Source organism: Diadema setosum, chromosome 11, assembly GCF_964275005.1.
Source record: "Diadema setosum chromosome 11, eeDiaSeto1, whole genome shotgun sequence".
Classification (NCBI taxonomy): Eukaryota; Metazoa; Echinodermata; class Echinoidea; order Diadematoida; family Diadematidae; genus Diadema; species Diadema setosum.
This window is the reverse complement of record NC_092695.1, coordinates 16485514-16513128: the sequence shown is the minus strand read 5'-3', so window position 1 is coordinate 16513128 and position 27615 is coordinate 16485514. Positions and strand designations below refer to the sequence as shown.

General features: G+C 38.3%; 1 protein-coding gene across 2 annotated transcripts in view; it reads right to left on the bottom strand.

Annotated features, from left to right (window-relative positions):
- LOC140235155 (uncharacterized) overlaps positions 1–27615 on the bottom strand; it is a 58816-nt gene that overhangs the window by 2881 nt on the left and 28320 nt on the right. Inside the window, exons 2-8 of one of the 2 annotated variants that reach the window (XM_072315191.1) lie at positions 19523–19609; positions 18509–18653; positions 16899–16901; positions 6512–6646; positions 3824–3937; positions 2484–2561; positions 871–1041 (exon numbers count right to left, since the gene is read on the bottom strand). In XM_072315191.1, the coding sequence (XP_072171292.1) occupies positions 871–1041; positions 2484–2561; positions 3824–3937; positions 6512–6646; positions 16899–16901; positions 18509–18653; positions 19523–19588 (712 nt within the window). In that variant the 5' untranslated portion in view covers positions 19589–19609. Of the gene's footprint in view, positions 1–870; positions 1042–2483; positions 2562–3823; positions 3938–6511; positions 6647–12680; positions 12808–16898; positions 16902–18508; positions 18654–19522; positions 19610–27615 lie in introns of those variants that run through there. The other variant, XM_072315190.1, reaches the window with a different exon arrangement.

The window sequence follows — 27615 nt, the reverse complement described above, 5'->3', positions numbered from 1 at the left end:
TGTGCCGTTTTAAATGACACTGAATTTGAAGTGCACTTAATATTATGGTTTGCAATTCCTTTTGAAGTACTGGCATTGCTAGTGGCTGATTTCTTCTGACAATCTGATAGAAATATGCAATACAGTGAATGAGTTTAAGACTGAAAAAAACAAACAAAAACTTACTGGTAAAATGTGTTGTATTTATTCAACCTGGTAGAGAATTTCATTTTGATTCATTTCATTTTTCTCAAAAAAAACCTTCCACACAGAGAATATACCTAACAAAGAAAATTATTTAGACAAGAGCAGTGCAATCAGTAACATAGAGTGAATCAATAAAAAATCTGAAAAGGCTTAGGCTGATAGAGACGCATATATGAATTACCAGCTGAGAAGGATATGAATAGAATGTGGGAGGGGAAGGAGAGGAGGTGGCTGTGTTGGAGGGGGAGAAGGTGGTGGTGTGGGAGGGGAGAAGGATGAGGTAGTCTTGAAGGGGGAGGGGGAAAAGGTGGCTGTGTGGGAGGGGGAGGAGGAGGATGTAGTAGTGTGGGATAGGGAGGAGGTGGCTGTGTGTAAGGGGGAGGAGGAGGACGTGGCCGTGTATAGGGGAGGAGGAGGAGGAGGTGGCTGTGTGAAAGGGGGAGGTGAGGGAGGGGGAGGGTGAGGGGCAGGAGGAAGGGGTAGAGAAGAGAGAGGGCAAATAGGGTCAGAAGATGGAGGAGGGGAAGGAGTAGAAGGCACACAGGAGAAAGAGGAAAAGGATAAGGATGTAAGGAGAAAGATCCATGCCAGTATGAGGAAGAATTAGAAGAAGAAAGATAAAAGAAGAGAAAGGAAATGGGTAGGCATGAAGGCAGGCAGGCCTCTGTACAGTGGTTTACTTACTTTTCTTGGACTTTTTATGCCTTTTGTGCTCTTTGATTTCATGGCGGTTAAGATGAAGGTGGTGATTTGCGGCCGACATTGAGAGCTCATAGCTCAGGTCCAAATTACCCTCAGTAGGTGGCTCGAAGATAAATTGGGGTGATGGAATTGAAAGTACTTGGTTGGAATCAGCTGTGATGTAAAAAATAGAAAGCAATCAAAGTACTACAGTCATTTCTCTCATCAAAATCAGATCCACAGCAATTGCGTAAACCTGTTATAACTAATTCAATGGCTTTATTCTGTGAGGATACATCAAATGTTATTCTTTAACTGAAAATGACAGAGAGTTGTTACGTCTGAAACAACAACAACAACAAAATCATGGCTTGCTGCTTGAAGGGGTAGCTGTATTACTGCCATTCCACAGATTTTTTTTTTTCTCATTAGTCACTCCTCAAAAGCAAAGTCTGTTGCTCACGGCCACCCAATGAAGTGTATCAAATGGCAGTCCCTTGAATCTGACTTGTGTTGGTTGACCATCAGGTCAGTGTTGGTCATGGCTGGAGTGATCTGATGAGGGAAGATCATCTGATGAGGATCACGCGTGACATGTCTGACACTGGCCCGATAGTCGACCAACAAAAGTTGGATTCATCAGACTGCGACCCGATACACCTCGGTGGGTTGCCAGAAGCAACAAACTTTGCTTCAGGTGAGTGACCGATGAGAAGAAATCTCTGTGGAATGCATTTAGTGTTTTGTCTGACAAAGTGTCAGACTAATTTCCTCTCAGCCAATCAGATACAAGGATTTCATTAGCTTGTAACATTTTGTCAGAAAAAATACCTGACAAAACACTTTGTGAAATTCTCTCCTAGATCCCATAATAGATAAATAACAATAAATAAAAATAATAAAATAATAAATGAACAAAGTTGTGATTTATTGCAGACGTGTTCTACACATGGAAATCAAGGCAGTAGGTGATGACAGATAGCAGTCTTACAGTTGATTGGAAACCAATTAAAGAACAAATTAACCTTCATATACATGTGGATTGAGTGAATGCATCAATATTAGTTGAACACATCAGTGAACGTTTCGGGAAAATCTGACAATCTGATCAAAAGTAATGATTTTGTAAAGTATCTACGCAGTCACTGCTGGATGAGAAGACTACTACACTGTATGATGTCACATGCGTACAACGATATAAAGAGAATTTCACAAAATTTAATTTTTTGAAAAAAAGTGTACATTTCCCCGACTTGTCACTGATGTATGTTAAGAGTAATATAATTCCCCTTGCCTTCTGAAAGAGGGAAGTCAAGTGACCTTTCATTACAGGAGAAAAGTGAAAATATGTTGAATTTTCTTTATATATATATCGTTGTACATATGTGACATCATGAGCTGTAGTAGTCTTCTTATCCAGCTGTGACTGCACAGAAACTTCAAAAATTCATAATTTTTGAACGGATTGTCTGATTTTCCTCAAACTCATTGATGTGTTCTACCAATATTGCTGCATTCACTCAATCCACATGTATATGAAGGTGGACTTGTCCTTTAAAGTACTTAAGGCCTTACAGAGTTGGAATAGAACCTGATATCCTTCTGATCACACCCACCTTGCTTGAGTGTTGCTTGCATGAGTGTGTTGAGCGTTTCAGCAGATGGTGCGTTAGTGATTCCTTTGGAAGCCAACTCTGTGAATCACAAAGAACAAAGAGAAAATGATAGCAACCAGGTAAACAACTATTGAGAAGCAAGAGGGCAGTAACTCCAGAGAACTGGTACTGTAATAATATCCTTCTGCGTCTCCACTGACAGGCAAGGCATACAGTTTGTATGAACATCTCTGTACATTTGTGCAAATTGTATTGAAACTCATTACAAAGGAACAAAGCACATACAAAGTTCACGAGAAGCACATGACATACCGTGACAGCATGTGATGTCAAATAACACAGTCCGATCGAAGGCCACAGCCCAAGTAAAACATTTCCCTGTTTTTGTTTTGTATCATCAACTAATTATGAGCAAAGTCTTGCTCTTCATTGGCAATCACATAAAGAAGACATGGTCTAAAAAGTGTGGTAAGTACATGTACAGTGGTAAGCATAGATCTAATAATCACTTGAGATACAAACTTCTACAACTGAATTGGGGTTTCACAGACTTCATACATAATGAAATATAATTGCATGAATCCTTTTTATTTCCACATTTACACTTCTTGGCAAAAATGTTCTTTGGAAAGTTTTGTTTATATCCGCTTCAATTTTGCAAGTCCAAACAATCAAGGATGTGTGGAGGAAATTTGAATACTCAGCCATTCTGAAGCATACTCTGGCACTATCTCTGAATTTTTTTAACTTATCATAAACTTTCATACAAACACTAATAGATGAATTCCTGAACACCATAACTCTCTGTCCACGAACAAGCCAAACACACACCAACACAAAAACCATAACAACTCACATTTACACCAAGTAATGAACTATATACAGTTTGCATTGAAGCATGTAAAGTGATCTCATTTGTGACCCATCATCATTTATCCCAAGAAAGCGGCAGACATTAAGGCCAAGAAAACTACATGATGTTCTTAACTACCTCCCATGAATTACCAGAGCCTGAGCAACATCTGAAATGGGAAACTCTTCAGACTTTACGAAGCATGTTACCAGGCTGTATGGAAATGACTTACACCATTTTGATGCATAATCAGCTTGACTGCATCTAAACTTTAAAGCCAATCTTCTTTAGGGAAAAAAAAAAAGTTTCTTCTGGAAACTGACTTTGACAGTTTTGTGGCAGGTTTTTGGAAGAAAGACAGAATTAATCTTCTATCTCAGGAAGCTTAGCATCCAGAGAATTCAGAAAGTACCACAAACAGAAGATTGATGGTCTATGACTTTCTCTGGCTTTGGTGGTGATGGGTCACAATTGATCTCAGACGTACCTCTCATCGTCTCTTCATCTAATTGGATGTGCGATACCCTGGATTTTAGCATGTCGTCATCATCGTCATCTGGGTCCAACGCCCCTCTCTCTGCTGGGCTTGATGGAGGCGACACTAAAGAGAAGCAAGGATGGAGGGACTAGACATCAAATACGACTCATGATACAATTTATCCCGTTTGACAAGGAGATGGCAGTCATACGTCACGATACTTTCAGTTACCATAGCAACAACGAAAGTGCTCACAGCCAATTATTTGTCGTGCACCTACTACCATAGTGATGACAAATGATGTAAGTGCCTTGGGTATGCTGCTTTGATGCATTTCTTTTCTTCATTTAAGTAATTCAAGTATGTTGTAAACATAAATTTGATTTTATTTCTCTTGTGAGAAAGCATTTCAAAAAGCATCATCTCAGAATGGTCTGCCAAGATGGCAACTACAAACGTTGTACCATAAAAGTGGAAAATTTTTGCACTTGGTCAAAATCAGTAAATCTTGCGTATTTCTGAATTTGAAGCTAAGAGTATGTCTTAACAGAACTTCATGTTCTGAAAACATTCATTTGCCATCATCAGTGAAATTCATAAAAAAATCCCATGTTACATAATACAGAGTATTACTTTTCCACACTGCTCTTTACTTAAATAGAGCATCAATCTTACATGTATGTTTCAAATAGCTGAAACCCTCCTAACAATGAATGTCTTTTTCACGAAGCTGCTTCAAAGTTGATACTATTATTTTCGATATAAAACAACAATGCACTCTTGAAGGATGGGACCACAGTTGACATGTTGCAACTTAACCTTTTTCCTTGTTTTTTATCACTAGCATTAACCCCTCAAAATGCAGGTGCACGAGTACACTTAGCCTACCGTACCAATGCAACTCTAACCACTGCAGTCCATCTTTCAGGAAATAATGGACACTACACTCCCCAGATATGGGAAAATACTATCCATTGGGAAAAAAAAAATGTGTGATTTCTTCTCTCTTTTTTAAAAACTTGATTCCTTGAATAATGCATGTCTAAATCTGAAACAGATGATCACTTTCCTTACAAATGATGCAAACTGACTTTCATTCAATGGGCAGTGTGTATCAATTTCAGACATTACACTGTGCACACTTCATCAAACAATCTGTGAAATGAAATCAACGTTGTGAAATACCAGATGATGCTGGCATGGCAATAATCAAAGACCTTGCTCCCTTATTGATACCTTACCCAGGAAATAATTCACAGACAAACTTCCCCAAAAACTACCATGTTAAAGACATAATACAAAACGCACAATGGTAGGAAGATAGGCAGACAACAAACATAATATGGTGTTCTATCTGATGCATTTCTTTGTGCTCAAAATGGCTTTGATCATCTCGAAGGTCATGACAATGACATGGCAAGGTGCTACATAATGCGCTTGCTTGATTGCCTCGGGCAAGTGAAAACCAAAGTCTGGCAAGTGTTTTGGAGCAATGAGAAAAAATGCTTGCCCGACATGGGTAAGCAAAAAGTTTTGAAGTCACCTTTTTTTGCTTTTTCTCCCCTACAACCCACAAAGTCAACCATACAGAAGCCAAAAGATAAGGACTGTTAAGCAATGCAATGCACTTTAATTTCATTTCAGCAACTTTCCAACACTTACTGCACAAGTGGATATTTTCGCGCGACTAATTTTTCGCGCTTGGCCGGGTAAGAAGAGTTTCACGTGTTTTTAATTCCGCGGAATCAAGACATCACGCACAGGAACATATGGCAAGCAAAAATATTCCCGTGCTTTTATTTTCGCGCTAGTTTGTAGATGCGTGAAATGCACGAAAATTTCAGCACTGCGAAAATTTCGACTTTTACAGTATGTGAAGAAGCCCAAATGCAATGCAACACCAATACCCAATTGAACCAAGTTTGTTACTCCAGTGCATTTAAGTGTGCGTATCAACATGAGCTCTCTATTCAAATCATCAATTGTGTTTTATTAAACCCTTGACTTACAAGTGATTCTTAAATATCATTTTCATATATTTTTGGACTTCCATGCTCAGGCTAGTGTTCTGCAACAATTTGAAAATCTGCTTGCCCGATTAGGCAAGTGATGAAAAAAAAGATGTAACATCCTGCATGGCATTATGTACAGCAATAATTAGTGATGAGCTTTCCATAATTGCAGCTGATTTTAATATTCATATTCTTCAGAGTTTCTTTTCACATGCCCTTCCCTCACTCCCCAAGTTAACACTAATATGATCTGTGAATCCTGAATATGATTCCGGCAGTACACAGAGGCCCGAATTCACGAAGGTGGTACAGATGAAACCATGGTTTAAGCCATGGACAAAAACCATGGAGCACCAAGTGCGGCACCGAATATTTCATCGAAAAAATGAGCGTTTCGTTAACGAAGTTATCATTTCGTGGACAAAATGTTCATTTAGTTCAAAATGTTGTCATTTCATTACAAAATAACCATTTCATCGACAAAATGACTGATTTGTAACGAAATATTCCATGCGACACTTGGCGCTCCACGGTTTTTGTCCATACGATGTAGTTTAAACCATGGTTTAATTTGTACCACCTTCGTGAATTCGGGCCAGAGAGGCAACATTTAGCTTCAAATACTCTTTAAAGACAATATACATTACTGTACTGATGAAAAGAGAAGAGAAACACAGTGGATTACCATCTGTAACAGGTCCTTCTACAGGGAACTGCTTCTCGTCACCATTGGTTGTGGGAGAAATGTCCAACAAGGCCTGGGCAGCCATGATGGTCTCGGGCGGCTTGACTGTATCTCCAGAGTTGGAACATGCATTCACTGTAATGAGGTCATAAGACAGAGAGGAGGGGAAAAAGAGAGAAAAGAAATTTAGTGATGTATTCTGTATTTTATTCTTGTCACATAGCACAAATGTAAACTGATGTTAAACTGTGTGTGGACAATACAGTCATTATAAAAATGAGTAATTAACTGTACTTCATAATTATGAATGTTTTCCACACTTACCATTGTAATACCTAGAAATTTATAAGTTAAACCAACTCAATGTGAAATATGGCAAGACATCAAACTTCTTGAAGTTCTTAGATTATTTTCAGTGGACATGGAGATGCATATGAAGTGTCTGGAGTAATGTTGCATTAACTCTTTATGTGCCATGGTGGAAACCCCATATGTGCCACGTTATTCTGAAACACGAAGGTAGTCATGCTTTGAGAAAGAATTGCGTTTTTCCATTTTTTTATAACTTCTACAAATTTCTGTTAAGGTGGACATAATAGTGAGCAAAGTTAAAGAGGAATGCCAAACTTTGCTTCGATATAAATTGTATGACAAATCTGTATTCAATTGTTCTTTTGAATGACCAGTTGCTACATTACTGTAAAGGCATGACTTTTGCACATTAAACCGTGACAGAAACTTAGAATGTACACGCAAATCTATTTGGGAACACCGCTTGATAGTCAATCACCACACAGAATGCAAGCTGTATGTGAGAGGAACAAAAGCGCGAGAAACGCTTTCATTGTACCGCGGGATTCGCGATTTATCGATCGGTTTTGGCGGCTTTGTTTGTTGAGCAGAATATGCGAAGTTGGCACGCCGTCGACTGAGTCGGAAGTGCGAACGTGGCACATAAAGAGTTAACAAGGCACAACATTAGCTGTGCTGCCCAGCGCCCTGGGGCCACCAGAAGTTGATGTTGGGCCACCATCATCTAACTTTGAAACTTTGAAAATTGCCAACATGAAGTCTAATGCGCGACAGCTGACCATTCCATAAGATCAGTATAATCTGCACAATGTATCTCAAGCTACATGTAAGCTCCTCTTGTTGCTTTTTATTTTGCATCTCCTACTCAGAAGTTCCTTATGGCAGGAAATTTGCTTGATGAGACGGGAATGCGCAGACCAAGTCACTTGTAAAAACGTACAGTTGTACGTGTAAATACCCCCTATTTTGAGGCACACATTTTGATTGTTGTATTTTGTAAGAGTGAGAAGAGAAAAAATCATTTTGAGTGTGCATGGGTGAAGTTCATTGTTATGGTATCACTAATAGCAGGTGAGAATAGACCTTACAGATTTATAGGTAGTGAATCTCAAGAGAGTTTTTGTGAGATCTTTGACCTGAATCACAGTTTATGGTATGAAGCAACACATAAACATACACTGTAGTACAGTAGTGCTTGACAACACCATCAAACACTGCTACTACCATCCTGAAACCAAGAAGTCAAAATGTGCCACCACGATAAATATGGTTTCCTCAAAATTCTATATCAGTCTCTCTAACGTTCAGGAATCTACCGGTATCTGATCTGCTACACACATCTATTTCAATGGCAGTAACACTACTTTTTTGTGCCATTTACAAGAGGCATTTGAAATAAGAATTGTTCAATCTTCAACACATCACTGCACATCTATAAGGATTGTTTATAATGATTAAAAGAATAATTTAAAAGATTAGAGACTAGCACTCCATGATTCAGGCTGTTTTTGAGGAGCAGCTTTCTTGCACTGCATGTATGGACATACATGCAGAATAAACTGCACATGCGTAGCGAGTTCATGCAAACTACTGTGTGTCTGCTTTGCTAAAAAGTTTGATTCAGTATTGGAAATAGCTCTAAGTTCAAACACTGCCTGTTGGGCCCAGACCATTGTGCTACAGGACACAAAGATAAATCTGACAAGGGTCAAATTTGCACACTCAAAATAAACATTATATCAGCAGAGTTCAGTGGGGTGAAAAAGGGAATGGCAGCATGACAAAATACAATGTATACCTTGTAAAATACAGGGAAGGGATACTGTTATATATTCATGACAGACCACAAAAAAAAAAAAAACCAAACAAACAATGAAGGGGGGGGGGGGTGGGAGAATGACAGATAAGTTCAGCACACTGAGGAACAGACATTGAAAGACACACATGATGTACAGCAAGAGGCATGAAACTGCATGGATATACAACAGAGCAGAAAAAAGGAGAGAGAAACAAAAATGACCACGGGAAAGGAGAGAATGAAAAGGCACAAGAAAGGGAAAAAGGAAGTGCTTGACTTTGTGAGATTTAGGATAAACACATTGCCATAAAATCTTATACCAATTCTCATCTGAGCCACATGAGGTTATCACCCACAACAGACTGGGTTTGAAATAGAAATGATTCCTGTTTGAAAGAAAAAAAAAAAGTATATCATTCACAAAAGGGGACCATGCATGCTTCCCGCTGTTTACACTGCCTACAACACAAAGCACTGGCAAAATGCAGGGGAAAGAAAAATGAACACCTGTATGTATTTGACCCCCAAATCCTTTGTTCCTAAAGTCAGCTGCCCTTCTTGGTGGCAGATGTACACTGCACTGGGCATGTGTAGCTTGATACAGGAATGCATGGCACACTGCTTGTATCTAGAAATAAAAGCACAACTTAAAAATATATTGGTGGAGACTTTTTCCCTTCTCTCTTGAGGAGATAGTCCTTACTCAAAAGGCTGGTTCAATTCTACAACATACTCACACTTTTCAATATCTCTCTACTTTGCCTTCCAAAAAATTCTAAATATCTCACATTACACGGGATCTAGTGTGCATGCATTTAGTTATTGCTATGTCAGGCAGCCACATACAAGCTTTTTGGTAGCTAAAACCAACCTTCTATAGAAATACATGAGCATACATCAATTGATACCAATGAGTAAAAATTGAACACATGTATAACTACTTTCATTAACCTCAGATTTCTACTGAATGTACAACAGTGATTATGTACTTTGAATCCAGCTTGTATAGTTTTGCTACATAAGGCATGCTCAAATAAATTTTCTGCTTGTCAGGAGTAACCTTCTTTTGTAGATGTGTATACAAAAACAAAAGATTTGAATATAATATTGTGAGTAAAGTGGTCTTTTGCACATTCGCAATTTACACATGGAACATGTGTAAATTGTGTAACTGCACATTATCACTTAATGCTTTTTAACCCGTTGAGGACGAGTCCTGCGTATACTCGGGCAAGTGTTTATGGGAAATGCGTGTTGTGGCAAAATCAGCCCGTCCTCCATGAGTTAACATTAATCAAGTAGTGAAGAAGGCAGATCAGAATGCAAAAATATTAATTTCACACCTCAACAAACCATAATTTTCTGAGTGAAAAAAAGAAAAAAGACTGCACGTTTATGTGACAAACATCTTCATTGGCAATGACTTGCCTAACCTGGCAAAATAAGCATATATGCAAAAGCCATGTAAAGAGTAAGACTTATTGTTAATAGAGCTTACATAAAGAGAACAGATGGGGGCTGAATTGTAGTTTTGTCTAGTACCAAACACGCACAGTCACACATACCATCTTTTCTTCTGCATGATGCAATAACAGAGTTGAGTTTCAAAAGCAGATTGATTCTTACAAGGTTTGTCTGCTTATAACATTCATGTTGCACAATGTCACAGGAGTGCATATTTTAAACTCTGAATGTGCTATAACCTTTGAATGTCTTGTATTTCCTAACACAATTTATTCTCCCTCCCCTCCCCCCCCCCAAAAAAAAAAAAAAAAAAATTCTGCTTGAGTATGTACAACCATGATTTCTTTTAATCATGGCTACTACTAAAACACTGATCAATTCAGTGCTTATTCACATTGATGTAGGGCAATTTGGCCCAGTTAGACTGAATACAAATCTTGTTTAATCTTATTTTTAGCTGAAATAGTTTAATGGCCCATCTGTGAAGAATCGCCGCCCATCAGCTGAGAAGCAAATGTCTAAAGGATATGTCTGTCTAGCAATTAGAAGGTTGTTGGTTCAAGTCCAATGCAAATATGCATAAATCATGCCCGATTTTGTTATCATAGCTTCTACTACAATACTAGAACACTGAATAAACTGTGTTTAAACATTTAAATGTATCTGTCGATCAGTTGCAATATACAATGTAAAAACAACTCGACGCAAGACTCATCAACTCAACAAGACTCATCAAGCAGTAAATATAGTATGTTAGTGTGTTCCACACACAGTATACAAGCTGCAAGTATATGTAATGCCCATGGTTGACCGAAAGATTGGTCTGAATCTTGTTGATGGGGATATGTTCCTCTGAGATACATTTGGCTTCACAGAATCCTATCCCAAGTGGAGGAGAGCCGTAAAAGTAAAAGTAAAAAAAGAAAAGAAAAAAAAGATAAAAAACTCCTCTGAACAGATTTTTCTGTCTAATGTAACAGGTGCAAAAGATGCCTTTAGTTTGTTTTCTTCACCCGAGGGTAGAGTCAGTGCTCAATGACATTTCTGACTCTGTGATGACGTGACCGACAATTCATCTTTCATTTCACTGCACCACACAATAATTGTTAGTTGTGAGCTGTAAATGTATGAATTTTAGTTGTGAGTCTGAAGTTTTGTTCACACTTGCTTGCCTCTTTATCTGCTGTATTTCTATCCAAAAGTAATCTCTATAGCTTTTTGATACTATCACTATCAAGTGGTCATTATTAAAAACAAGAGCAATTTTATAACATTATTAACGAAGCAAACATTCAATTTACAAGATGAAGAGGCAGTATGAGGTAGCAATAATAAATCGTGGTGGGGTGTTGAAGCCTGCATGTTCCAACATTAAAAAGGGACATTCCAGACGATTTTCATAATTTCACATCATGTAGTACATACATCGACAGCTCCATGTACAGATTCGAGAAATTTATTGTTGTCCCTTGAGCAGAGAAACCAATAAACTCAAAATCTTATCATACAGCCCACGAGTTACACTGTATTGTATACAGCCACGAGTCATACAGCCCATGAGTTTGACACCAAACAGCAAACAAGGCCCACAGGGCCTTGCCTTATTCTTTTGTTCTGCTTCCTTGAGCCCCAACTCTTGCATTCTTATGGCGAGGCTGCTATGTCCTGTCATCATCCTTCTTTATCGCAATTTATTACAGATTGTGAAAATATTCTCATTCCTCATCCCAATCACTATAAATTCTGAAACTCCCTACTCAGTTTAACTAATTTATAGTTGTTTAAAATGTAACAGTCTGAAAATCATCTGGAGGTCCCCTTTAAGTTGTGAATCTGGAATATTGTTTCCACTTCTTTGCCTCTACGGCTCTGTATTGTAGCTATTTGCTGCATTTCCATTTAAAAAAAAAAAAAAAAAAAAACATCAACTCTTGACTATGTATTAATTGGCATTGTTCGATGTGATTGAGACTATCATTTTCCAGTGGCCACTAAACATCTGGGGGGATTCTGGTATTTCGATAACGCTATTAATGAAATAAACATTCGATTAACAAGATGTAGAGACATTCTTTCAAGTAGAAATTTTCCGCCGTGGAGTGCTGATGACTAGTAAAGCCAGCCAGCATGCAGCATGTTCCAGACGACCCCCGGACCTTGTGTTATGTAGTACAGTATTAATCGAATGGCACTTGCACTTCCTGGTGCACATGCATGCATGTGAGTAGTATAGAGCGCGCGAGATATCCAAAACAAATATGAAGACAAACCGAAGCGAAGCAAAATGCTACATATTACGCACCCAAATCGCCATTTTACCCCCACATTGAGGCACAGTATAATCAACCATAACATGTTAATGCATGATGTTAGGAAATAACGGGGCAAGTGGTAAAAATCTGAGAGAAAACGGATTTCGCAAATACCGGAAGCGATTTCTGGTGAGTGACCACGTTGTGTTGATCTTACATAGCGTTGCGTAGGCACCACTTCCGTGTTTATGTTCGTAAGATTATTTTCAGTTTTCGCACATTTTTCCCGGAAACTGAACATTACCAAATGCCTTAGAATACAACATTATCGAATGAAACATACCTGCTGCTAATAACAGCTCCATATTCGTCTTCCCATCTCTTTTTTCTGCCATCGTAAAATCCAGTTGTCATTCACAAGTTGCAGTCTGCTGACAAACGATTCAGTCGCGTGCATGCACAATCAAAAGGTACCGTGCACACTACATACACGCACTACACACAGTCAGATTCTTGATCAAAAGTCGCGCAGGCAGCAGGTTAGGGCCGCAGTGACCGCGGATACCCTCTCTCATCTCGTGTACCGTTAAAAAATATAAGCCTGCTTGACGACATAGGTGAGATCAATCCGCGAGCAAGATGCCGGAAGTGATTTGCATAATAAATGTTTATTGTTTGCAGGGGAACTTGTGCTCTGAAAGTGATAATCAGTAGGGTGCCTATATTTCGCGCTCTTAACGTTCCATTTTCCCCATACATCCGGATGATAACCAAAGTCTCAACATCTGGTAAACTAGTAATTTTTGCGTCAGTTATTTATCAATATTTGTTCTACATTTCCAAAGGAATGTTCATGAATAACAACCCCCTGCAAAATTATGTTGATTCAACTAAAGCCTTGATGAATTTATTGCACAACGAAGCAAAATCTGGCAATAACAGCTGCTGAAACAGTAAAGGCTACAATTAAGTGCCTATACGCTCATTATATAGCTTTGTTTACCGGTTCCTTCTTCACTAGCCAAAAAAAAAAGGAAAATAATTCTTATATAATTCTGATGAAAATATGAGGGCACACGCTGATAGCGATGTTTAACTGATAAATAATGCGATATTTGGTTGCTTTGATTGCACATTAGAACCCCCCCCCATTGAATTTGCACCAAAGAATTTTATATTTTCAGTACAACTATAGTCACAAAATCATCTTTCTTCATGAAAGCAAATGCAACAAAACAAACATAGGGAAGAAACTGGCTGCAAACGCAGAATTGGTTGCAAACTATATTTTTTCAGCGGACATACACAATGTGCGATCGCCGATTCACACGTGAGATTGATTGAAACGTGTTTACATTTTCACGCACGTACGTACGTACATACTCGCACTTATGTTCACTGAGTTTCGGGCTGTATCACCCTTTTTTGTCCACGCGTGTAGGGGTCGTCGTGCGCGTGTATTCGTGGAACCAAGCTTCCCAAGGAGCTTCAAGCTCCTCGGTGCACCGGTGGAACATAATTGTGTTTACGTGGAGACACACAACATCGAGCTACAACCGTACGGTACGGTGGCGCTGCTCGGGTAAACTGAAGGGAGCGAGCCGATCATGTCCGATGCAATGTACCACTACCAGGGATCGAGGTGGGAATGTACCCATGTACGGGAAGTTGCTGGTGCAAACGCAGTGCAGCAGCTGATATTGGTTCGCCCAAAATTAAGCGTAACTTTCGACGTTATACAGTCTGTTTCTTCTTTTTTTTTTTCATTTGTGACACATCCACCGGGGCAATGTTCGCCCGAACTTGATCTGGCAACTACGCAAGTCATTTTGTTCATGGCTGATTGCTGACTGATGGCTGAAAAAGTGAAGTCTAATCAGAAGTAAACCCGTGCCGTAGAGGTAGACTATTAAAACGTACGTTAGTTAGAGTAAACAACTCTGTATGCGGCAGGGTGCCTATTTCTGGCAGGGCACTTTCATTCCTCTATAAAACAGCTAATAATGAACATCGGAGTTACTAGTGTGGCAACAAGTGTTATGGGAAGTGACACAATGACCTGATAAGGCCATTTCATCAATGCATGAAATGGCCCTGGCCGCAAATAGGCGCCATGTACAAAACCTGCTGCAAACAGAGTTAGTTGTTTACCCTATCACCGTTCACAGTGCATTTATTCTAAATCAAACTGGTGTCAAGTAATCGAGAGTATGATTTGGAAAGAGTTCCTTATGTCCCTCCCCCCTCCACTAATTTGCATAAAATAAATAAATTACTATATTTTTTTTTTACTGATAATAAACTAAATAAAAGTTAGATCTATGCCATTTATGGGAAGACTTCCTTTTGAGATAGCCACCCATTGGGTACGCGCGACCCCTGTGATTAGGATTAGTGTTAGGGTCAGACGAATAGACATCTTTTTTTTTCCCTTTATAATCATTTTTTTCTTTTAGTACTAACCCCCCCCCCCCCCAATACCACACCCCATTTTTACTCAACCCCCATCAAAAATGTCGCCCTCTTTTAGAATGATAACAAAATTCTTATTGCAGCAAATTAGTTGGGGGGGGGGGGGACATAAGGAACTCTTTCCTATGATTTAAAGGGACTATACAGTACTGGTTGAGGTGGGGATTCATGTTTTGAACATCCCTAAGTGAGATAATGAAAAGCCTCTTATGAAATATGAAAGAGCATGTAATTTTAAGAAGGATTCAACGTTTTTTTGATGAAAAATTGGTTTTTAAACGGCTGAGATATCCCAAAAAGTGCTAATAATAAAAGGCAACATGCCACAACTTTATTAGGATCTCTTTGTTTCACCTTGTTTTTGGATATCTCGGCCATTTCAAAACCGATTTTCATCAAATAAACTTTTGATACCCCTTAGAACTACATGCTCTTTGACATCTCGGAGAGTGGTTTCTGAATATCTCGCAAAACGTTAAAAGCTAAATCCTCGCCTCGACCAGAACTGTACACACCCTTTAAAGGGATGGTATAGTATTCAGAACTGTACACACCCTTTAAAGGGATGGTATAGTATTGGTCGAGATGAGGATTGGGCTTTTCACTTTTGGGGAGATAGAATCTACCAATTAGAAACTGCTTATTATATGAAATAATACAGAGCTTACTATTCTAAGAGGAATTCAAAGTTTATTAGATGAAAATCGGTTTTGGAATGGCTGAGACATCCATAAACAAAGGAGAACAAAGCAATCGTAATAAATGGTGGGTCCCACCTTTTATCACGATCGCTCTGTTATGGATATCTCGGCCATGTCAAAATCAATTTTCATCAAATGAATAAATCTCTCTTAATTGGAATTACATGCTCTTTCATATTTCCTAAAGAGGTTTCTCATTATATCTCGCCAAAATGTTAGAAACTTGTAGTTAGGTCTCGACCAGATCTATACGATCCCTTTAATATCCAGTACATTCAATATCCACTATTGAAATATTCTTTTCCCCAATCTCAACAGCCGTCAGGTTTTGATACTAATTGATTTTATTGTCCCCGCCGAACGAGTTCGAGCAGGGTACTATGAAACGGGCTCCGTACGTGTGTGTGTCCGTGTGTCCGTCCGTCCGTGTGTGCGTCCGTGTGTGCGTCCGTGTGTGATCAAAATCTTCAATTTGCTACTTCTCTGTCATTTATGAGCCAATTTTGATTCTGTTTGCTTTATATGATAGCACTACATGGGAGCTTTGAAACTTCTACACAGAATTTCAGTCGTGACCTTTGACCTTGACCTTTGACCTATATTGTACATTTTGCTACAAAATGCTACTCCTTCGCCATTTCTAACCCGATTTCGATTCCGTTTGCTTTATGTGATGGCACTAGGTGAGGGCTTCAAAACTTCTACACAGAATTTTGACCTTTGACTTCTTTGACCTTTGACCTTGATTTTTGACCTGTATTGTACATTTTGCTACAAAATGCTACTCCTTCGCTATTTCTTACCCGATTTCGATTCCGTTTACTTTATGTGATGGCACTAGGTGAGGGCTTCAAAACTTCTACATAGAATTTTGACCTTTGACTTCTTTGACCTTTGACCTTGATTTTTGACCCATATTGTACATTGGCTACAAAATGCTACTCCTTCGCCATCTCTAACCCGATTTCGATTCTGTTTGCTTTATGTGATGGCACTAGGTGAGGGCTTCAAAACTTCTACACAGAATTTTGACCTTTGACTTCTTTGACCTTTGACCTTAATTTTTGACCTACATTTTGTTGTACATTTTGCTACAAAATGCTACTCCTTCGCCATTTCTAACCCGATTTCGATTCCGTTTGCTTTATGTGATGGCACTAGGTGAGCGCTTCAAAACTTCTACACAGAATTTTGACCTTTGACTTCTTTGACCTTTGGCCTTGATTTTTTATCTATATTGTACATTTTGCTACAAAATGCTACTTCCGGCGGGGACATATATTACGCACCGCGTAATTTCTACTTTTCCTTGTATAATCTTGATATTAAGTTATATGAAAAAAACACACAAAAAAACACCATATTTTGTTGATGAATACACAGCTTACAATCTACATGCACTGACATTACTGACATAATGGGTGGAACAAATGTTTTGCAGTCCATGTACCGGTATTGTGTTAATGAAATATCCAATCTGTGTGACATCACCAGAACAAAATTCAGGAGGTTATTTCACAAACTGATTTATTCTGTTACAGATATGAAAGGAGAAGTGATGCGCAATGGAATTACAGCATTGTGACTTCAAAATCACCTTTTAGGATAAATTTTGACAGTCGGTGCTGACATCTTTAAATTAGGGAAGTGAACAACACGTACATGTATGATTTTATACCATTACTTGCAAGCATAAACTGCTGCAACCTTTCATAATATCCCTTTGCAATCTTTAGCAATGTTTTTTTTTTCCTCTTGGATATTTTTTTTTTTTCAATTTCATAACATTCTTGACTGTGAAAGCATCTACAGTTGATAAGCAGTACATCATAGTATGACTTCAGATTGTTTTACCAGCAAACCCCCCTTCCTCCCCCCCCCCCCACACACACACACGCACAAGTGACACACACACACACACACACTCCACACACATTTTGAGGATTTTAAAATGAGTACATTTATCACATGATGACAGTTTAAACTCCCCATGATCATACTCCTGTCCTTGGGCAATTACTGGCTGGAACAATTCCACTATTCCTGATTCCTGATTTGTTCTTGTTGTATGTGTGTATGTATTATTATTATTATTATTATTATTTCTGGCCTGACACTTCAGAAGCATATCAGGGAAGCCTGATTTCTTATACTCTTGTACCATGCTTGTGTTTTTTTAACAGGAAAATGCTGCGTGAATAATGATAATATGCATATCCAACATGACATGGTATTCACACTGAAGCCAAAAACAAAAGAACTGATGGGTATCTAACTGCTTCAAAGTTTTGTGATTCAGATGTGTACCAAGAGATAGCATCCTCATAGAGGTCTACTGACCTTCTCAAACCAAAATGAAATTGTGTCACATGCTACATCACAAAATTACCAATTGATAATGACCATTTTGTATTTATCAAGGGGTTTGCCAACAGTTATTTACTTTACAGTGGCAGGAAGACAAGTCCTATGAGAGAAGGATAATTTTTAGACTTTAAAAAAAACTGGAGTAAAGGTTAGTCCGAAGTTCATTTTACATAGGTACTTTGAGCACCTTGAAGTAGTATAAAGGCTCCTTAAAAAAACTGTTGATATTGTAATTCTTGAATATTTTACAGCTTAGATTTATTAATTTTGACTTGAGTGCAATTTAGTATGGAACAACAAAGTGAAACAAAGATAAATCTCTCAATTGCGTAGGACCATGATGAAATTAAATAGTAATCTGACGGCGAGTTTAGATTTTGAACCTTTTCATTTCTCAGTGGGTCTGGAAGTTCCTTGGCAAGTAAGAAACAGCGCACAACAACACACAAGCAGATTTAAACATATCAGTGACCATATACAGCATGTATGCACACCAAAATTTGAAATAGTTGAGTTCAACAGTTTGAATATAATGAATTCTGCTTAAGACATAATTGTCATCATTTGACTTTGTAACCAATCCTATGCATGATGCATTGATCCTTGATGAGATGAAGAGAGATCCACTGACCTTGTTTTTCTGTGATGCCGGCTAGCTCGTCAAGGGTCTTGATTTCGACCTCTTCTCCGTAGTAATCCAGCGCTGAGGGTGTGAGGAGTTCGCTCGGCGTCAGGAGCACGTCGTTGATCTGGACGATGACTGCAGGGCTACTTTGCTGGTAAATGGAACGGGGTTGATCGAGGCTGATTAAACGGGAGGAATGTGTTTTTCCACGGAGGTAGCGAATGAGGCCACAGAATGATGAGATATTCAAGCAAAGGTAGATGAATTGAGAAAGTTACAACCATGTCTACCCATCACCCATTCTTCTAATATTGGTCACATGACTTTGGTGTTGCTTATACTGAACATGATAATTGATGAGTCATTTCTTATGAAACCTGCTTTTTCGCACTTTCTTTGAATTTGAATCATTAGTATGCACACGTTTTCTCATTATATATCAGGGATATTATGTCCTCACACATCTGTGGAGAAAACATGGGTGATTACTCATTTATGTTACACCAGTCATCACAACTTTTACATCTCATGACTGTCTTTCAATGTATGTCCAGCCTTTTATAAAACTTTTTTTTTTCTATTTGGTATATGTTTATTGCTTTAAGTCGACCAAAGTCATGAAGAAAACAAACAACAATTAATTCTTAAATGTGACATCACAAACTGTAATAATTTTCTCAGCCTGCAGTGACTGTGAAGAAACTTCAAAAATTCATAACTTTTGAATGGATTGTCCGATTTTCCTCAAACTCTCACTGATGTGTTCTATACTGCTGCATTCACTCAATCCACATGCCTATGAAGGTGAACTAGTCCTTTAAGTGTTGACAATTTAATGAGAACAAGATGAGAATTTCTGCCACAAACTAAGCCAAGAAGTTCATGATGGGTTAAAGCAGACATAACTGTGGTCTGAAAGCAAAGCAAAGTGAAGCAAAGTGTCATAAATGCAGAATATAATGTCTCTAGAAGTGCTTCTACTTTTCCTGCCTCCATCTGAAAGGGATATCAAATAGTCACCTGGAATGGTTTGTCTGATGGACCTACGCTGAAGCCAAAGAACTGCCCGTCCATCACTGCAGCCATCCCCGGGGTCTAGTCGCTGACCTATAGTGGAACGAAGAAGAAACATACAGGGACTTTCAGCTCATTCCAATGAACTCTGAAGTGTAGTTTTCTGTTTGAACATATGGAATACATAATCACAGAGTAAATATTCTTGCAGTTTTCATAGTGTGGAGTTCACATTTATGGGGCGGATCCAGGAATTCCATAAAGAGGAGAGGGGGGCACCTTTACAAAATTAAAGGGGGGCACATGCGCCCCCCCCCCCCCCCCCATTATTTCCTTTTTCTTTTGTTTTAACAAAAAATAAAGGGGGCGCCTGGTGTGCTCCCCCCTGGATCCGCCACTGCATTTGAATAGAAACTGAGGAATGTTTGGTTTCCCCTTAATTTTTACCTGAATATGAATTGGTATGCAATGCGAGGGAACTAAGGTTGTAGTATTGGGTCCCAGAATGTATAACATTGTGTTGATGATTTGCCATGTTGTTAATCCTGATCCAGACATGTGTAAAATGTGTAATTGATTCTCTTTATTCTTCACCAAATACTGTAGTTGACCTGAAGATTGATTAAAAAAAAAATATATATATATATATATATATATTTCAGATATGTTTTATATTGCACGGGATATAGCAGTTAGCTAAATTTGGGGAAGCTTTCAAAAACACACTGGCGCTTTCCTGTGAAAATCATCAGAGAGAGATTTCTCTCAAAGTGAAAGAAAACTATCAATCAGTGGCCAAAGAGGGCGACATTCTACAACATCACTTGCAATCACTGATCTGTGTAGAGATATTCTTTATGTAGATCAGCGCTGGCAATGCCACTGCAATTTTCCCCATTTCCTGGCAAAGGGAACAAAGAGATAAGTGTGGACAAAGGTCAATGAAGCATGCCGAGACCAAGCTGACCACAACACCACTATAGAGGGAGACATTAATAAACTAGAGCAAACCTCATTTACACAAGCTCCACATCCAAACTTACATGGTGTATAAGGTGTCATGGAAGTTTTTCAAAACATTAGTTGTGCAACAGGAGCTACTGTGTTCTGCACTGTGTTTGTTCTTCTCTCTATATTTGTGATTTTTTTCTTGGGGGGGGGGAGGGGGTTGGGGGTTGGAGGGGAGATGGACAGGAGAGTGGGAGAGGAAAGGGAGTTATTCTTGCTGATGTGTTTTAATACAAAATAACATCCAAAAGCTACTTAAACAGACTTCTTGATTTTTGTCTGTTTTGTTTTGTTTTGTTTTGTTGTGTTTTGTTTTGTTTGTTTGTTTATTTGTTTGTGGGTTTTTTTTTTGGGGGGGGGGTGGCAATGAAGAGGCACTGTCTATTGTCAGAAGCTGCTGTTAAAAAGCAATGGCATGATTGTCTTGTACAGACTATGACACTGAAGTTTGACAACTACTCTGACAGTGGAAAGTTTCGAGCAATTTTACGGTGTCCAGTCTTATGGGATGAAATTTTGTGCGTTTGAAGACATATCATCCCTTTTGCATGCAAATTTTTGAAAATTTGGTGAGAACACTTAGGTATTGAAGAAAACACTATTTGGAAACCTTGTGTAAATTTTGAACTCAAGAGGGTCTTTTTTTTGTTGAGTTAAATTGACCATTAAGATTCGAATAATTTTTTTGTAGTACGAAAAAATTACAAATCTAAACTACTAGTCTAGTTTTACAGACCTGTGTGATGCACTTACGTAGTTCATGTAAGTGGTGTGTTGCTATTTGCCATAGACAACGAAGTAAAAGAAGCTAGTGAATTCTTCCTTTCTGACAGTTTTAACATGCATATCTTTTGTTCTAAGTATAAGTATCATATTACAACCACAGGAAGATTAGTAGCTGTGCCTCATACACAGAATACGTTACGGTGAGCATTTGGTGCATTATTTAAATTTTTACGGCTAACAACCTTCAAATATCACAGAAATGTTATAGCTTTACAATACTCTTGCCATTCTGGTGGAATATATCATGTTCTGTGCTATTTGGGAAGGAATGCAAGAGGGATGGCCCATCTTTAAATCTCAGCCCCTAGGCACTTTACCAGTAATATTGTAAATTCTCAAAGGTCAGCCAAAACAAACAGCATATATGTATGTGTTAATTTTTTTTGATAGTATCAAAGGGCACCAAATGCACATTGCGAAATATTCCAAATTGGTAACATTTTTTTTTCCACCAAGTCACAAGGCATGATAATGTATACTCTAAAGCAAGATATTTTGGTGGCATGAAATTTTCGCAAATTGTCACTTCAACGCATATATTGTAGGCAAGAACTTTTGTGTGAATTTTGATTTTACATTAGTTCTATACTCCCTATATACATAATAATTTGCTCTGTCATATCTTGAACATCTACATTGATGAATAAGCAGAAGAACGAGTCACTGTGCACAGTTGTAATGTAATACACGATGGAAGGATGGGTATTTGTGATAACTTTCACCAACACATCACATGATTTACCGGTACTGGCATTCAAACAGTTAAAAATACATCATAATTATGTCCCCCAGTACAGTGCAAGTATCTATGTGTTGTTGATTCTATTCTGCTCTGGGGTTTTTACTCAGAGGTGTATCATACCCTAAATGTCATTTGATATATTCAAAAGTGAGAGAAATTTTTGAGAGCAACTTTAAACACTCTGTTGGCTGAAAGCCAGTGCTTTTAAGTGCATGCAAACTGGCCAGATTTCACGTTCGTTTTCATTTTTGCTGTTCAAATTATGTATCTCATAATGCTTTCCTGTTTCTTTTTGGTTTCTCTTGGTCTGTGCAGATGATGAACTTGCTTTTCTGACTGTCTTTGTGGTTACAGAACTACAGTCTTGGCAGAGGAAAATTGCACAGGGTGGAACCACAACCCGTCTCCCCCTATGTCCAAGGTAAACAATAAAACACAAGCAAACAATCATTACCTGCACAAGCATCAGAGTGGTTTTTATTTTTACCACATCTGCTTCTCTCTCTTGTATAAAATGAGCATCTAAGAACATATCCGTGGGCAAGTGGTCATCTGGCTATTTTTTTTTCTCTCTCTCTCAATCTTTTTCATATTCAAATAACAGCAAATTCAATAAACAGGGCACACAAAGCGTGGAACAGGAGAAAGGGATGAAAATGTTTCCTGTTGGTTTGATTTGCACGCATCTAATTTACAGATAAATAACAGGAGTCATTCTAGGTGGAACGAATGTGATATGGAGCCACAACTGCCTATTGCAGGTACAGAAACATGCCACCGGTTGCTCTCCACCCCAATTTTTGGACAAGTGATTCTTTCTTTGGGGCAACCAGTTTATTTAAAGGTCCTGTTTACCTGTGGGGACAGTGATTTAAAAAAAAAAAATGTCAAGATATGACATTAAACGCATATGTATAAGTCTGTTGTACCACAAAACATCCTATCATATAAGATTTTCGCAATAAAACCTAAAATATAAGGAGATATCTGTATTTTTCTCAATAAACCGTAACTGTAAATGGTTTAGTCTGGAAACATTTTTATTAGAAATATTGTTTACATTTTGTATATTTAACAATACTTAACATCGATTTTATCTATTCAAATTTTTACAGCGGTTGTTTCTATCCCTAACTCACATTTTAGAACTATTTTAAAGCACTAATGCTGGGTTTTTGTTTAATCTGCAAATGGTAAATTATGCCTTTAATCTCCTTGCCTGACAGGATGAGCAAGAAAACAGAGTTGCTGTTGGCTCCTGGTGGTGATTTGATCCTCTCATATTCATTAGTTTTAGTTTAAGTTTGGCACCACTTACAGTGGAGGTCAAAAGATATCACTTTGTTTGTGGAAAAGGTTGGTAGCACTTTCTCTGCTGATGAGTATAGGCCTGTTCACACGAACACCCAAAATTAATGGTTTGTAAAAATCATTTTGCAAAGTGATCAAAAACCTGATAACTCTTGTGTGTGAATGTTTCACACTGCATTGTATGCAACCTGATTTTGTTCATAGCAGGCTCTGGGCGATCTTGTGTTCAATCCTTTTTTTTTTTCTCTCTCTTTTTTTTTTTTTTTTAGCTTATCCACAGTGACTTTATGATCTTGACTCTGGAGAGTAATAATAGTGGTAACAATGTCATCCAGGGCCAATTTCTGAACTTTGCCTAGGACAGGGTTGGTCCATGAGACCTTCCAACTTATCCACTCCAGTGCATTTGTTCCATTTCTTGTTGAATGCATTTGGAATATGCACATCAAACACAGAGATTTTGAATGCTGTTTGTTGCATGCCTTCATGGCCTTATCACAGTCGCAAAAGAAAAAGAATGAAGAAAAACCTCCAGTTGAATTGAACTTTAAGGTGCAGAAAGCAAAGGTACCATGAGAAAAGACTGCTAAGAAGAAGATTTCATTACGATGAGCACATATTGAGGGGGACTGTGTGTAGAAGTCCTTGCCTATCCATAATTAATGTTGCTTACCTACAATCCAATTAGAAAGTCATCAATACAGTATAATCATCCACAAGTACTGTATGGAGTTAAACCTGCCGGTCCAGTACCTTTGCTTTTCATTGGGTCTGGAAAATAGATTTACACCCAGCGCGCCCAGAGGTGGTATGCTTTGGGGTCCAAAGATCAACTCCTTGCAATTTTTAATTAATCGTCATTGGGAGCGTTGCTCAATTTGGAAGCCATTTGTCATGTTTGATCAGTGCAAGGGTGCGCTGATTTGCGTGGTAACTATTTGGACTGGAATACGAAACTAAACCACGCTAGGAGATGTCCATACAAAGTGTAATGTATTTTAGCAAGAACTACTCCAATATGTCAATAGAGTGGGTTGTATGTAGTGTGCTATGATCATAAGTTCATTTAAGCTGATACACTGTATGCACATTTGTAATTGACAGTCATATACTGGGGGAAAAAAACACACCTCACAGATATCCCTTTTGTCGATTTCAATTCATGACTTAGACCAGTCTGTTAGCATGCCATGATAATAACACAAGTCACATGTAATTCAGATGGACTATTGCTTTCTGTGAACAAAGGAAAAATAGCACATCAAAACTTAAAGGCAAAGATTAGAAACACACGCCCTTCCATACACACACATGCACACACACACACACATACACACAAAGAGAGGCCAAAGTTTATGTCACATGCACATAACGCAATGTCTCACATATATCAGTTCAGTTCTTGTTTTGTTTTTGCTCCAGCAGAACACAAAGATCTGAGTGAAATCTGCCATGCCTGCGAAACCTGGCGATGCAGATTTGCTGGTCACCCATTTCTGTATCTCACTGTGGCAATTCATGGAGATCATCTCCTGTTGCCAAATGCTAAATGATAGCACCGTTATTCAATTCCCTGCTTGTGATCATACTTGCTGGCATCTTGGTCAACACCATTGTGCTTCCGGTCTCATGCATGGTCGCATTGTGATTTTCAGAACTTTAATGACTAAAAATGCTGTTGTTGTGCAGTTGTTCACTTTCATGAACCCTGAACCCAGATAGATTGGGTCAGACCAATCAACTCATTGTCACTAGATTGAATTATGAATTGGTAACTGTCGCCTGCTGTGAGGACATTGCAGTTTTCTGGTAATGTTTGGCCTTTCATCAGACCATTAATGTCTTGCTTTAAAGGTACTAGCCCACATTTGCAAACCCATGAAAATCAAAACTGCATAAAACAAGTCCAATATGACTTCAAGTACAAGTTATAACAGTAACATACCTCACCTGTCGCTCTTTGTCTGTACCATTCGATAAAAGAGAGAAAATCATCGTTTTAAAATCAATTTTCAAACCGGGTCAACCCGACCCAAAATCGAATTACGAGCACAGCCTATAGCTTCGTACATTGTACATGTAACACGTACGTGGACCGGAGCTAGCGAGCGTTATACGCATGCATACGGATTACGGTGCATTTTCATTTATTTTTATGAAAGTAATGGACTAATTGGAACGAAATTTTGCACAGGTGTTACTGCAATCATACCCAAACTCCATGCTAACTATGAGACCAATTGCTGCAGGTTTACAGATGTGGGCTAATACCTTTAATGGCACGATCCCAATGTGAGATTTGGTCGTCTCGATGTTGCATGACAAAATGTGTCATACAATGAGTCGGGAACTGACGTGTTAACATTATGTCATCTAATGATATCCAAAATATCAGCTTGGTAATTAATGTGACACTTAAATGCTATCAGTTTTCCCTGTTAAAAGTATCATGTGGTCACATTCAATAATTTTCCTGTTAAAGAGTAGAAGCTGCACAAAATGCCATCATCTCTCATAAGCAGAAATACATGCACAATTCTTGTTTGATTGTTGACCTTTATTCTAAATTCACAGTCATGGAATGGATTTTTTTTTTTTTTTATGGCTCACTGCATTCTAATAGATGTCAATTACATACAAGCTATAAACATTCTTTTTTAGTTCTCTAGTATCTCTGATGATTAACTTTAATCACATCGAAACAAAAGTTGCATTGATCATTAATGTCTTCTAGCAAGAGTGCACATTTTAGTCATACTAAAACTGGCAGGAATTGTTTATTTGCACACTATGTTTAAACAAATACCCCCCCCCCCCAAAAAAAAAAAAAAAAAAAAATAGCACGAAGCACTTGTACCCACAATCTTTGTAGTTTGTCCTACCTGCGGTTTTTAGGGGAAGTTGGGTATATCCTGCTCTGGTGGGTGAACGTCTGGTAAAGCTGGTGTTTTGATTTCGTGAAAAAGTATTGAAAAGGTACATTCTGATTGAATTGAAGTATGCTATACCACCAGTTCGATTACGATGAGGACCTGTTTTACCCATACGAATTTTACCACATAACCGAGTACCTGTGTGTCAGTAGGACTCTTGTCAACCGAGGACTCATTTGTATATTACCATCCAACCGAGGACTTATTACAATAATGCTAATCGAGGACCTACAAACATGTACCCCTACATGCGAAAGCATGCAAAAGCAGAATGTTTGGAATGGTCTACGTACCGAGGACGTCCTCGGTTCTCTGTGTGTCCTCGGTTTAAATGTAAAGTTTGTATGTGTGTCCTCGTTTTACACCATGGGTAAGTGCACACACACACACACACACACACACACACAGCTACCTAGTAGTATCTTTCACAGTGAAATACAATACCAATGATGTTGCCTTATACATTAAAAAAAAATTGCAGGCTGGACTTAAAGCTAAAAATAAAAACAAACAAAGAAAAACTAAGGGGTGGGGATGGCTAGTTCCAACGCTAAACTTCAACAGTTTTGTTTACCACTGTTGCGGGTGCAACAGAACGAGGTACTAATAATGACAATATGACCTGGCAGTCTGGTAGGATAGGTATCCTTTGGGGCGTTCAATGTCCATTTTGCACACAGTAGTCCTCAAGAGCAGAAAATTTAAAAAAAAAATTAAGAAAGTAGCAACTTATTGGCTATGGTACTCAGACTACTGTTGCAAGCTACTATGTGTTGTAGCATTGTACAACTTAGTTCCCATTTATCTCATAGACATCCCAAAGTGGTTCATTTGCACTGCAGTTGAATCTCAGAGTAAATGAAAGTTGAGAAAAAAAAATCAAGATATGAAGAGACAGTAAACAAGAGTTGCAATTCAAATTTACAATCGATGTGTCTGTTCAAGAGACTATCTATCTACACATTTGTGAAACTCGGCAATTAATTCTTTTTGATTGACAGATGAAGTAAAGTTTGTACGGTTCTTTCCCTTTCTACATTTCATCGAGATCACAGCCCGATATGTAATTGAAACTTTTATACATCATGTTACATATGATTGCTAAATAATTGTTAGGGCCAGAAATGCTCTTTTGACAAATTAAATCTCCAAACTTTCAAGTGCATCTTTGCAAGTGATGTGGAGAGAGTTTAGTTCTTCTAAAAATTGAAACCATCTAACGCCATATTCCACTCATACTAGATATATGTAAACACAACTTGCACGTCAACTCCCACCCCTCCTTCCCCCTTGAAAGCAGAAGAACAAAACAAAACTAA